This window comes from Panthera uncia, chromosome B4, assembly GCF_023721935.1.
Source record: "Panthera uncia isolate 11264 chromosome B4, Puncia_PCG_1.0, whole genome shotgun sequence".
NCBI lineage: Eukaryota > Metazoa > Chordata > Mammalia > Carnivora > Felidae > Panthera > Panthera uncia.
Window position 1 is genome coordinate 130,574,501 of NC_064809.1, and position 13,652 is coordinate 130,588,152.

At 38.0% G+C, this 13,652-nt stretch overlaps 1 protein-coding gene across 1 annotated transcript in view; it reads right to left on the reverse strand.

Moving 5' to 3' along the window:
* SLC25A17 (solute carrier family 25 member 17) overlaps window positions 1-13,652 on the reverse strand; it is a 359,412-nt gene that overhangs the window by 12,799 nt on the left and 332,961 nt on the right. Inside the window, exons 3-5 of the mRNA XM_049627572.1 lie at window positions 7,642-7,702; window positions 5,177-5,243; window positions 3,619-3,770 (exon numbers count right to left, since the gene is read on the reverse strand). Of these exons, the coding sequence (XP_049483529.1) occupies window positions 3,619-3,770; window positions 5,177-5,243; window positions 7,642-7,702 (280 nt within the window). The remainder of the gene's footprint in view (window positions 1-3,618; window positions 3,771-5,176; window positions 5,244-7,641; window positions 7,703-13,652) is intronic.

Below are 13,652 nucleotides of genomic sequence, written 5' to 3' on the forward strand. Positions count from 1 at the left end.
CATTTGAGTAATATTCCATTATATGGAATATATAATATTCCATATATCCATAATTCCATATAATATATATATTATATATTTAATATATATATATAATATATATATATTTAATATTAAATATATATAATTAATATATATATATATATATATATATATCTTCTTCATCCATTCATCAGTTGATGGACATTTGAGTAATATTCCATTATATGGAATATATAATATTCCATATATATAATTCCATAATATATATATATATATATATATATATATATCTTCTTCATCCATTCATCAGTTGATGGACATTTGGGCTCTTTCCATAATTTGGCTATTATTGATAGTGCTGCTATAAACATTGGGGTGCATGTGCTCCTTCAAATCAGTATTTTTGGATAAATACTTAGTAGTGCAATTGCTGGGTCATCAGATAGTTCCATCTTTAACTTTCTGAGGAAACTTCACACTGTTTCCCAGAGTGGGTGCACCAGTTTGCATTCCCACCAACAGTGTAAGGGGGTTCCCCTTTCTCTGCATTCTCGCCAACATTTGTTGTTTCCTGAATTAATTTTAGTCATTCTGAGAGGTGTGAGGTGGTATCTCATTGTGGTTTTGATTTTTTTCCCCCTGATAATGAGTGACATTGAGCATTTTTTCATGTGTCTGTTAGCCATGTATATGTCTTCTTTGGAGGAACTTCTGTTCGTGTCTTCTGTTACCTACAAGTATTCATTTCCACAAAGAATGAAATCCTGTGTGCTATACTCTTTATGTAAAACTTGGTCTGGTGGGGGGGTCAAAAGGTACAGACTTTCAGTTATAAAATAAGTAAGTCATGGGATGTAATGTACACCATAATGACTACAGTTAATAATACTGTATTGTGTATTTGAAAGTTACTAAGAGAGTAGATCTTAAAATTTCTTACCACAGGGGCGCCTGGCTGGGCCAGTCAGTGGAGCATGTGACTCTTTCTAAAAAAAAATTTTTTTTAACGTTTATTTATTTTAGAGAGAGACAGAGCACAAGCAGGGGAGGGGCAGAGAGAGAGGGAGACACAGAATCTGAAGCAGGCTCCAGGCTCTGAGTCGTCAGTACAGAGCCAGACGCGGGGCTTGAACACACGAACTGCAAGACCCATGACCTGAGCCAAAGTTGGATGCTCAACCAACTGAGCCACCCAGGCATGCCCCCCCCGCCACCTTTTTTAAAAAAATGTTTATTTATTTTGAGAGAGAGCATGCATGACCGAGCAGGGGAGGGGCAGCGAGAGAGGCAGAGAGGCTTAATCTCATGAACCTTGAGATCATGACCTGAGCCAAAATCAAGAGTTAGACATTTAACTGATTGAGTCACCTAGGCACCTGCAGCATGTGATTCTTGATCTCGGGGTCGTGGGTTGGAGCCCCATGTTGGGCATAGAGATTACTCAAATTAAAATCTTAAAAAAAAAAGTTCTAACCACAAGGAAAAAAATTGTGTGGTGATAGATGTTTACTAGAATTACTATGGTGATATATGAATATCAAATCATTATGTTGTATACCTGAAACTAATATAATATTATATGTTAATTATATCTCAATTTAAAAAAACCTGGTACGAGTGAAAGTTAATTAGATAAAAATCAACTTAAGACCAAAATGGGAGTATTACATGGAAGAAAGGCTCAGAGACCAAGCCATGAAACATCTGTGGTTTCATAATTTTTTTTTAATGTTTATTTATTTTTGAGAGAGACAGAAACAGAATGCGAGTGGGTTGGGGCAGAGAGAGAGGGAGGCACAAAACCCGAAGCAGGCTCCAGGCTCCGAGCTGTCAGCACAGAGCCTGATGCAGGGCTTGAACTCACGAGCTGTGAGATCATGACCTGAGCCGAAGTCAGACGCTCAACCAACTGAGCCACCCAGGTGCCCCAAAACATCTGTGGTTTCATACAGGTAAAGAGGAAAACTGAGGGGACATGAAAACTCCTAGCCTGGTAACTGTTTTTTTAATTTTTTTTTTTAATGTTTATTCATTTTTGAGAGAGAGAGAAAAAGAGAGAGCGTGCAAGGGGGAGGGGCAGAGAGCGAGGGAGACACAGAATCCAAAGCAGGCTCCAGGCTCTGAGCTGTCAACACAGAGCCCGGGGTGGGGCTCAAACCCATCAGCCGCGAGATCATGACCTGAGCTGAAGATGGATGCTTAACCGACTGAGATACCCAGGCACCCCTGTAACTGTTTTTCAATTAAATAATTTATTTATTTATTTAAGTTTATTTATTTAGACGGGTAGCTGGTCTCTCAAAATAAATAAATAAACTTAAAAAAAAGAAAAAAGTAAGCCAACTCAGCTCAGAAATAAACCTTTGTGTAATCAGTCAACAATCTTCCACAAGGATGTCAAGACCATTCAAATGGGAAAGGACAGTCTCTTCAATGGTATTAGGAAAACCGGGTATCTGGATATCCACATACAAAAGAATGAAGTTGGACCTGTATCTTCCACCACATACAAAAGTTAACTCTAAATGGATTAAAGACCATATATATATATATGGTTTTTCTCTCCCTCTGCCCCTCTCTCCTGCTCACATGCTCTCTCTCTCTCTAAAATAAATAAGAAAAAAATCTACAGCTCAACAACAAAAAAATCAAGCAACTTGATTAAAAAATGGGCAAAGGACTTGAATAGACACTTCTCCAAAGATCACATACAAATGGCCAACAAGCATATGAAAAGATAGAAATGCAAATCAAACCACAGTGAAATATCACCTCACTATCAGGATGGTTATCATCATCAGGATGGCTACCATCAAAACTAAAACACCCAGAAAATAACAAGAGCTGGTGAGGACGTGGAGAGCTTAAAACCGCTGTGCACTGCTGGTGGGATTATATGACACAGTGGGAAACAGTATGGTGGTTCCTCACAAAATTAAAAAAAAAAACAACAAAAAAACTACCATATGACAGCAACCTCACTTCTGGGTATATATCCAAAGGAACTGAAAGCAGGGACTCAAAAAGATTTATTTACACAACCCATGTTGGTAACAGCAACTATTCACAGTGGCCAAGAGGCCAAAACAACTTAAATGCCCATCAATAGATGAATGGATAAACAAAATGTGGTATATACATACAACTGAATAGTATCTGGCCTTAAAAAAAAAAAAAAAAAAGAGCAAAACATGAATGAACCTTGAGGGCATTATGCTGAATGAAATAAGTCAGTCACAAAAGACAAATACTGTATGATTCCAGTTATATGAGGCATCTCAAGTAGTCAGATTCACAGAAATAGAAAGTAGAATGGTGATTATCAGGGGGAGGGAGGAAGGAAGAGTTTGCTGTCTAATGGTTATAGAGTTTGAAAATGTTCTGAAGATCTGTTTCACAATAATATAAATGAACTTACTGCTTAAGTATACACTTAAAAATGGTTAAAATGGCAAATTATATGTTATGTGTTTTTATCACACACACACACACACACACACACACACACGGCTAAGTCAGAAAACAAATTACATTCTTTGTAGCATTAATTTGTGCTAAAATAAACTTTACAGAATATATGAACCACAAGATAAATATTAAAATATAAAAAATTTTATACTCAGAAAACTTTGTTACCTGCAACAAATCCAACTACTAAATCTTTTCCAGTAGTAGAACGTTGACCTTTGACCCAGACTGCTTTGAGACTATTAAAAGTGTAGAAATAGACAAAATTGGAGCAGCACAGACTGGAGATAACTGGAAACCACCCTCGATATGGTGCCAGGCTAGAGGAAAAACACAATAAGCCAAGTAAAGATGCTGGACAAAAGCCAGTAGCAATGGGCAAAGTCCCAGGAAAAGCTGATCATTCACATATTCTCGAAGTTCACTTCTGTATTACAACATACTCCAAACTGCACATATATTTCATATTCTGAAAGATACCCAAACCAAGACATCTTCTCTACCATTAATGATGCCAAAGAAACAACACACTTTCAATGATTGATTTTACTGATTTCCTCCCATTGATTTCCTTTAGTAAGTTACCATGTAAGATTAGAGACAATTTCCTCATGGCTATTAGTAAATGTGGCATCACTCACATTTTACTACAAGGTAACAGCATTTAAAATGAAGAAAATATAGATAGTGAGTATAAAAAAAAGAAGTGGTTGGGCGCATTTATAAGGGCACAGGAACATGGCTGAAGGGCTCCTACTAGCCACACCTGGGACAATTTAAGCACCAAAATAATATCATATAGTAATCAATTATAAGCCACGGAAAAAGCAGGAATTTTTGAGTTTAATACTGATACTAAAGTTTCTCTTCATAGACTGTTTATAGTTGCAAGAGAGGAAAAATTATTCAGTGGCTAACCCAAATCTGAGAAACCATAATTAAGCAATGATGGGCCAGTGGACAATACGTGACTCCAGATGTGATATCCTAAGGACACGATATCACCTATGCATTATTCTGGCCAAGAATGCAGAGCTTCAATCTAATCATAAAGAAACGTGAGGCAAAGTTAAAATGAGAAGTATGTTATTAAAAAAAAAGGGAGGGGAGTTATATTCTTTAAAATTGTTAATATGATAGGGGTAAAAGCTTTGATGTATGGTGTGTACCTTACTCTTAAATAATTCTGAAAAAAGTTTGTGTGGTGTGTGTGTGTGTGTGTGTGTGTAACAGAGAAGAGGGAGGGTGAGAGGGGAGAGAATATGAGCACAGATGGTAAAATAAATGGGAAAAAGTGTAACAGGTCCATCTGCATAAAGCATATACTGATATTCTTTGTACTATTTTTAGTTTCATAATTTTTTGTGAATTTGAAATTATTTCCAAATAAAAAGTAAAAAAAAAAAAACCAAAAGAAGTACATAATCTGTCTGAATATATCATAGAACAAACTAAATTATCACCTTCTTCAGCTCACTGTAAAAAACAAAACAAAACCATAAAGCATTGGTTTCATGGAAGACTCTATGATCAAGAGTCAAAATGGCCAACCACAGAACTTCAAGGAGGTGAAAACAATTATGTACTTATAAGTTGGGCAATTAAAATCCACAACTACTGTAAGGCTGCGAGAACGGGAGGAGAGAGTGCAGATTTGCCAGAAGCCTGGCAATCTCCCAACGGGCTGCCTGCTCTAACAAGGACGAGCAAGGTGGTTGGTACTCACAGGCCTTCTTCCTTAATGATCTCCAGGAGCACCATGTGTGTAGTTTTGGACTTTCTTTTCTCATCAACTATAAGATGAAAGAATATACGTTTAAACTAAATCTGAGAATTATGATCTTCAGCATCAGCAAGTTTCACTGAAATGCCATTTACCTCACCTGAGCGATCTCCCGCCCTATTTGAGCTCCTTAGCTTGCCTCAGAACTCAACAACCCTCCTTGTTCCCATGTGCTCAATTCCCAACTGTGGATCCCTTGGGTTTCATCTGGTATTCACGAACCATAAAGCATTTTAATTCAACACCTAATTTCCAAAGCAAAAGATGTGACAGGAGATCTTCTATTTCATAAGGCTTATCTTGTTTGGGGCTTTTTTTTTTTTTCAAAGTTACATATTCTCATTTTTATCTTAACATCTTATAAAGTAGAGTGGAAATAAATTACCATCTCCCTGTTAGGGAAGAGGCTACAGACACAAAAGCTGTGAAGGACACATGTAGTTGGCAGCAGGGCCAGGATTAAAACTCAAGTTTTCAAAGTTTTAGGCTTGTGCTCGGTTTCCTAACCTAAAAACTAAAAGGTCTCAAAAGGATGAGAATTGGGGCACCTAGGAGGCTCAGCACCTAGGAGCCTCACCTAGGAGGGCTCAAACTCGGTTCATGAGTTTGAGCCCTACGTTGGGCTCTGTGCTGACAGCTCAGAGCCTGGAGCCTGCTTCAGATTCTGTGTCTCCCTCTCTCTCTCTGCCTCTCCCCTGTTAACACTTTGTCTCTCTCTCAAAAATAAACATTAAAAAAAACATTACAGGGAAAATGGGTGACAGGCATTGAGGAAGGCACTTTTTGGGATGAGCGCCGGGTGTCCTATGTAAGCGATGCATCACAGGAATATACTCCCGAAGTCAAGAGCACACTGTATACACTGTATGTTAGCTAACTTGACAATAAATTATATTTAAAAAAAAAAAGAAATAAAAATAAAATAAAAGACAAATGCAACGATTGTAAAAAAAAAAATTTACAAACAGGTTTAACCCTTTGATACAGCAATCTCATTTCTGGGAATTTATCACATTGAACTTACAGAAACAAAGCAGCATATGAACGAGTCTATTCTACAAAAGAGAAGAAACCACCCAAGAATCTAGAAAGGGGGAAGGGTAAACAGGTTATGGAGCATCCACACTATGGAACACTCTACAGCCAGAAGGATGAAGAAGCTCCCAAAGCATTGATTTGGAAGGCATTTACAATATGCTGTTAAGTGAAAAATACAAGGTGCAGAACAGTGTAGCAAAAATGCTTTTTGTGTAAGAAAGGGAGAAAACTAAGAATATATATATTATTTTTTTTAATATTTATTTATTTTTGGGAGCGTGCAAGTTGGGGAGGGGCAGAGAGAGGGGGACAGAAGATCTGAAACAGGCTCTGCGTTGATAGGCTGACAGCAGCGTGCCTGATGTGGGGCTCGAACTCAAGAACCTTGAGATCATGACCTGAGCTGACATCAGACACTCAACCAACTGAATCACCCAGGTGCCCCTATATATATTTTTTTTATTTGCTTGTTATTCCATAACAAAACCCTGCAAGACTATTTGAGAGATTAATAAAGACCTTATCTGCAAGGGAGAGAAGAGAGGGAAAGAAGGGGCAGATTACAGTGAGATTTTCCACCATACTGTGTATCGTTTTAGAGATTTTTGGCTTTTGAGTCATGTGAAATTATTACCTATCACAAAACTCTAAAATTAATGTAAAATAATAGCCATGAAGGGTTTTATTGTAGGAATTAGTTTGTTCAAAGCTAATCTTACTCTTTTATTTCTTCATGTAAGTTCTGGCACAGGTTTATAATTTCAAGTTGAAAAATACTGAGGGAAAAACAAGCAGGAATTATAGAGGGTTGCACAGTCCAATAATTCAAAAAAGGCAAACTAAGACTACACGCCCAATTTAGCAGTGACAGTGGGTGTTTGGCTTCAATGCATTTCCTATTTCTTCTCTGTTCTCTTTTGAGAAGATCTACTCCCAGCAAAAACTCTCCACATTGTGCCTTTAAAAAGTCATATTGTTGGGGCTCCTAGTTGGCTCAGTTGGTAGAGCATGTAACGCTTGATCCTGGGGTTGTAAGTTCGAGCCCCATAATGGGTGTAGAGATTACTTAAAAAAAATAATAAAATCTTTTTTAAAAAGTCATATTGTTTATTGGAAAGAATTGTAATGATTCTAAAGTACTAAAGCAAGCCCACTCAGGTTCTCTCATATTAGAGAATGCTTGAGGCTATGACTCATTTATGAACGCCTCTCTGTTAATGAGGAAACAGCACTGATGACCAGTATTTAAAGTCAGTGGAAAAGGACAAGGGTAGATTCCTAACAAAACAGATATTCTTACGTTACTAGAAAAATTTGTTTGTTTCCTGACACCAAATGAAAAGAATATGATGCCTACAAAAGTTACTCACCTTGAAGTCGAAGTCGAGCTGTATCCAAGGGAAAGAATACTGTCATTGCTGTCACACTCCCCTGAAAAATTTGAAAAGACTTTAGCCATTATAGTTTCACAAAAATAAAGAGCCACGACTTTTAAATGAACAAAAGTTCATTATTAACCAGGGGTCAAATCAGATTTCCAGTGAACAGACATATACAATATTGGGATTATTTCTGTTCAAGTTCTAAAGTTATATACTTAAACACAAGTATTTCATTTTCCAGAAGAAATCTTTTTCTCTCTCATACTGAAAAAGAAAATGAAGTGGGTCCCTGAAGAGAAAAACATAGGGGTTTGCAACCCAGGACACACATAAAAAATAGCAGATAAATTGATTTTTTTAACCTTTTATAGATCAGTTGCTGTTCCTATTCTCTGATAACCTTACAAGCCAAAATATCTAGTAATAAAACAGATAAATACTTCTAGTCTCTTTGCTTAGTCAATATATTTACCACAAAGTAAAAGAGGTATAAAAATCATATTGTTCTTTACAATAGCTTTGTTTACTTGTGTTTGAAATAAAATAGGGACAATCTCAGCTCAATATTCTATAAATAATTCATCCAGGGTAACACAATGACAAAAATTATCAGGGAAAGAAGCCAGCAACCGGTCTTTCCATTCATAAAACCTTATGACAGATAAAAACCACAAGCATATAGTTAGGGATGAAATTATACAGATGAAATCTCCAGGTGGGTTTATGGTTCTCAACCTAGATGGAGGCCCACTGGTATATATTCTCAGGCAGAATATCAAGTTTTGAGCTACTGATCTAATAATGGTTATGTACAATATTTTTTTTTTCAACTTTTTTTTTTTTTTTTTTTAATTTATTTTTGGGACAGAGAGAGACAGAGCATGAACGGGGGAGGGGCAGAGAGAGAGGGAGACACAGAATCAGAAACAGGCTCCAGGCTCCGAGCCATCAGCCCAGAGCCTGACGCGGGGCTCGAACTCACGGACCGCGAGATCGTGACCTGGCTGAAGTCGGACACTTAACCGACTGCGCCACCCAGGCGCCCCGGTTATGTACAATATTTTAATCATGGTAACAACTGGAAATTAGGTCAACTTTATAGATAAGAAACATATGCCACATCGCTTAGCTATTTAAATAGGTCAGCCTGTTTGACAAGGGAGAGCTCTGTATTGTCCTATTAGAATGCTTCAAACCTCAGATTGAATGTTACCACCCCCTGCCTATCAGGTTACATTACTATATGTTGTTCATGCTCTGTGTTCCCACGGCACTTGTTTATATGTCTCCTCTACGGGATTATAAGACTATTCACTCTATCTCTTTGGATAACATAGATTAATGAAATATTTATTCAACTTACCCTTCAGTTATTTATGCTTTTTTGATGACTCCAATATAAATGTTCTTTTCTGGTAAGGACTAGGTAATATTTGATGTCCCAAGGAACACTGGACCTACAAAGGTTTATAGTCTACAGAGATGTTTCTGGCATCCTTGCTCACGTTACAGGCAATTTCCAAGAAAAATGAGGACTGCAAATGCTTACTAAGGTTTCTTTTCCAAGAAAAATGAGGACTGGACAATGCTTACTAAGGTTATTAAGGCTGTGGCATTTTTTTTCCTATTGCATAGTACTACGTGTCCATGCCGGTATTGCATAAACGGGGCATTTCAGGCAGAAAAATCCTGTCTGGAAACTTTTTCAAACAACTGGGACATCTCCATTCCTCTTCCTTGCCAGCTTTAAACATACACCCAAAGTTCCTAACTTAGAAACCCCTGCCTACCTACCTTGAAATCTTAAAGGGAAGTACATCTTACACCAAGATAAAGAGAACAGCCAGTCCAAAGAGCTCAATGGTCTATTACCTCCTCAGGAACTAACATAAAAAGTTCAAATCTAGTAAAACGAGTTCAAATTTAGTAAAACTAAAAAGCTTTTTAAAATTTATTAGTACTGGAATTGTTTCTTGGCCTTTTGACTAAGATCAAGTATAAAATTTATTAGTAGTGGAAAGACTAGATCAAGATAGTGAACTGAAAACCCAGCATTGCCTCCTCCCTCATTCCAATCACTAATAATCACAGAAAAGGCTTATATATGAAAGTGTTGTATAGAAAAACAAAGAAGGGTCTAGTGGTGGACCAGAAATTAAAAGGATAGCAGAGTGAGGCTATTTTGAAAGAACTCACAGACAAAATGCACAGGAGATAGGTGTGGTAAGCAGAACAGTCCCCTGAAAGATGTCCATGGCCTAATCCTCAGCACCTGTGAACACATTGTATTACATGGCAGGTTGCTGATCACCGACTTTAAAATAGGGAGATTATTCTGGATTATGTGACTGGGTCCAATGTAATCACAAGGGTCCTTAAAAGTAGAAGGAGCTAGAAGAATACGTGGAGTAAGGCAATGTGCAGGTTCAACCACTGCTGATGGCTTTTAGACAAAGGGGCCACTAGTCAAGGAATACAAGTGTCTTCAGAAGCCAGAAAAGGCAAGGAAATGGATTCTCCCCTACAGCCTCCCTTAAAGAACACAGCCCTGCTGACACCTTTGATTCTAGCTCAGTGAGACCTGCATCAGACCTCTGACCTACGGACCTAAAGATATAAAATCTGTGTTGTTTTAAACCACTTAATCTGGGGTAATTTGTTACAGCAGCAATAGAACTCTAATACAACAGGATTACTACAAATGGTGGGAATGAGGATTGGGAAGCAGAAGGGAGCTCTGGGGTGACTTTCTGGTTGATTAGTTGGGTACCCTAACAACTGAAGTCAGGTGTCTCAGTCTCAGGTGGTTTATCTGTCAGGAACACTCAGTCAGAATGGGGGAAACTAGGAAAAACTCTTGAGACCAGAAAGCTTGCCACTGTCATACCCTGTAGGAAGACAATGCCACCTTTTCATCACATTCCCCTGGAGGCCAGCAGCAGTAAACATGCATAGGCAGGGGGGAGGAGTGTGGAATGGGGAGGAAATGAAAAGCTTACCAGTTTTACCTATTTAAGGAGAAGACACAGACACAGACACACACATTTATTCCAGGTTTTGTTAGAAAACCTAAGTTTAAATGTGAGAGTTAAAAATTTAAGGGTGAAATGAGGGCTTCCATTTCCAGCAATATAGTGGTCTAGACAACATGGTGCAAAATACCTAGTACTGTTACATAACATAAAAAAATATAACAAACATCCTTTAAATGCTTAGCTGAGCTCACAAGAAAGTAAGGGAAATCAACTGGAGACAGAAAGAAGAGTAGAAACCCTCAGAATTAAGCAGATGCTGGCTTTGGTCGCCTAAGAATCTTTTGCCAGTCTAATTGATCAAGTGGCTTCATTACCACTTTTAAATTGAAGTGGGATTCACATAACATATATTAACCATTTAAAAGTATGCCATTCAGGGCGCCTGGATGGCTTGGTTGAGCGTCCGACTTCAGCTCAGGTCATGATTTCATGGTTGGTGAGTTGGAGCCCCATATCGGGCTCGCTGCTGTCAGCACAGAGCCTGCTTTGGATCCTCTGTCTCCCTCTTTCTGCCCCCTTCTGCTCGTGCTCTCACAAAACACACACACACACACACACACACACACACACACACACACCAAACACTAAAACAAAAAAAAACAAAAAAAAAAATTTAAAAGTATACCAGTGACATTTAGTATATTCACAATGTCACGCAACCACGACCTCTATCAAATTCCAAAAGATTTTCATCACCTCAAAAGAAAAGCAGGCATGTTCTATTTCCCCCTCCACTCAGCCCTGACTCTGATATTTCATATAAAAACACTCATGCAAAATGTGACCTCTTGTGTATGACTTTTTTCACATAGCATGATGTTTTCAAGGTTTATCCACTTTGGAGCATGTATCAGTACTTCATTCCTTTTTATGGCCAAGTAATATTCGATTGTGTATATATACTACGTTGTGTTTATTCAAAATGTTTTGGAATGATACAGACGTAGGAGTTGCACAACACTGTGAATGTACTAAGTACTGCTGAAATGTACACTTTAAAGTTTATTTGTTTTTTAGTAATCTCCACACCCGATATCGGGCTTGAATTTAGGACCTCGAGATCAAGAGTTGCATGCTCTTTGGACTGAGCCAGATGGGTGCCCCTGAACTGTACACTTTAAAATGGTTAATTTTATATTATGTGAATTATACAATCAAAAACAAAAACACTTAATCCTCGCAACAACCTGATGAGGTATGTACTAGTATTCTCTCCATTTTATACATGAGGAAAAAAAAAACACCAAGAAGTTTTATAACTTTTCCTAAAGTTAAACACTTTGTAAGTGGCAGAATCTGTGTCTGAACATTGACAGCCTGGCTCCAGAGTTCACGCTCTTAACCACTGTTGTAATTAATACTTGAAAAAATTTTTACTAATATACTACCAAAAATTACTGGAAAAGAAAAAAAAGGGGGCTAGTATGGGACCTATTTTAGGTGTCAAATCTTTTTTTGTGTACCAGTCTGGAAACTCAGCATAGAGCCTGGCATAGCATAAGCCCTGAACTTGTTAATTCATGTATGACTGTATGCACCTATAAATAAACCGAACATCCATGAGAAAATGTATTCAAAATGCTAAAGATAAATCTGGAACACAGCTATTCTGTACATTGGGGATTTGCTATATTTGTCTCCTCACCAAGCAAACACACAGATGACTGCTTTCGTTTTCCTAAGCAGCTGCTACCTGAAGGACAATATTTATTATAGATGCGAGTCTTATGCCAAGCTATGTAAGCACATGACTTTTTAGAATTTGCATTAAATTCCTCTTTCATAAATACTCAGTGGTTTTTTTTCCCCCTCCCTAGGACTGTCTGTTCACTGACATAAAATTAGAAGGCACAAAATACTGAGACGATAACCACGATGTACAATACTGTTGTGCCAGAGAGGCATAAAAATAAATCCATTATTTTGAGTCCCACTGAATTCTAACCATCTGAGTGGGAGTTCTACTGCTGAACATTAATTACAATTTAAAAGAATCCATTTCCAGAGAAACAACCTTCTGGTGTCTCACCAGGAGGAAATATTTTTAGTTACAACTTTCTACCATCCCTCTCGGGCATTTAACCATTAGATCTTGGGAAATAAATTAATTCCTACATGGCAGTGGCACCTGGATCACCTTGTGTGGAGTCCTGTCACCTGAGAACTGAGGAGTCTGAGCCAGGATGGTGAAGAGGTATGCCCAAAGCCCGAGTGACAGAGGCTGAGTCAGAACCCAGAGCTCTCGGACACCTAGTTCCCTGTTCACGGTTCTATCTTATTCTCAATCTTTTTTCAGTCAAGACATAAATGATTTTTAACTTGACTCTCCTCTTCCACTTATCAAAGTGAACACAATACGGGGTGTCTAAATGGCTCAGTCAGTTAAGCATCCGACTCTTGATTTCGGCTCAAGCCATGATCTCATGATTTCCAAGAGTGAGCCTTGCGTTGGGCTCTGCTGACAGCATGAAGCCTGCTTGGGATTTTCTCTCTCCTTCTCTCTCTGCCCTTACCCTGCCGGTGGTCACATGCATGCACACTCCCTCTCCCAAAAATAAATAAACTTCAAAAAAATAAATAAAAGTGTACACAACACACACACACAATCTGGGAAACACACACACAAAAACTTAAAAGTGAATATGTGAGGAGAGGAAAGAAATGAAAGGTAACCCCATTTCCCTCATTGACCCTCCACGTAATTATTAACTTTTTTTTTAACAATAAGCATGTGTTAGTTTTAGCTAACACATATTTAGTTTAGGCAAATATATATTTTTAAAGATATCAGAATACAAGAAAATATAGCCTAGGAATTCTCTAAGTATGGTCTGGGGCTCCTTGGAAGCCCTCAAACACTTTGTAGGGGTCCACAGGATTAAAAGTATTTTCATAGGAACACTATGACATTATTTGCCTTTTCATTCTCATTTGCTCACAGCATGTAGTGAAGTTTTCTAGAGG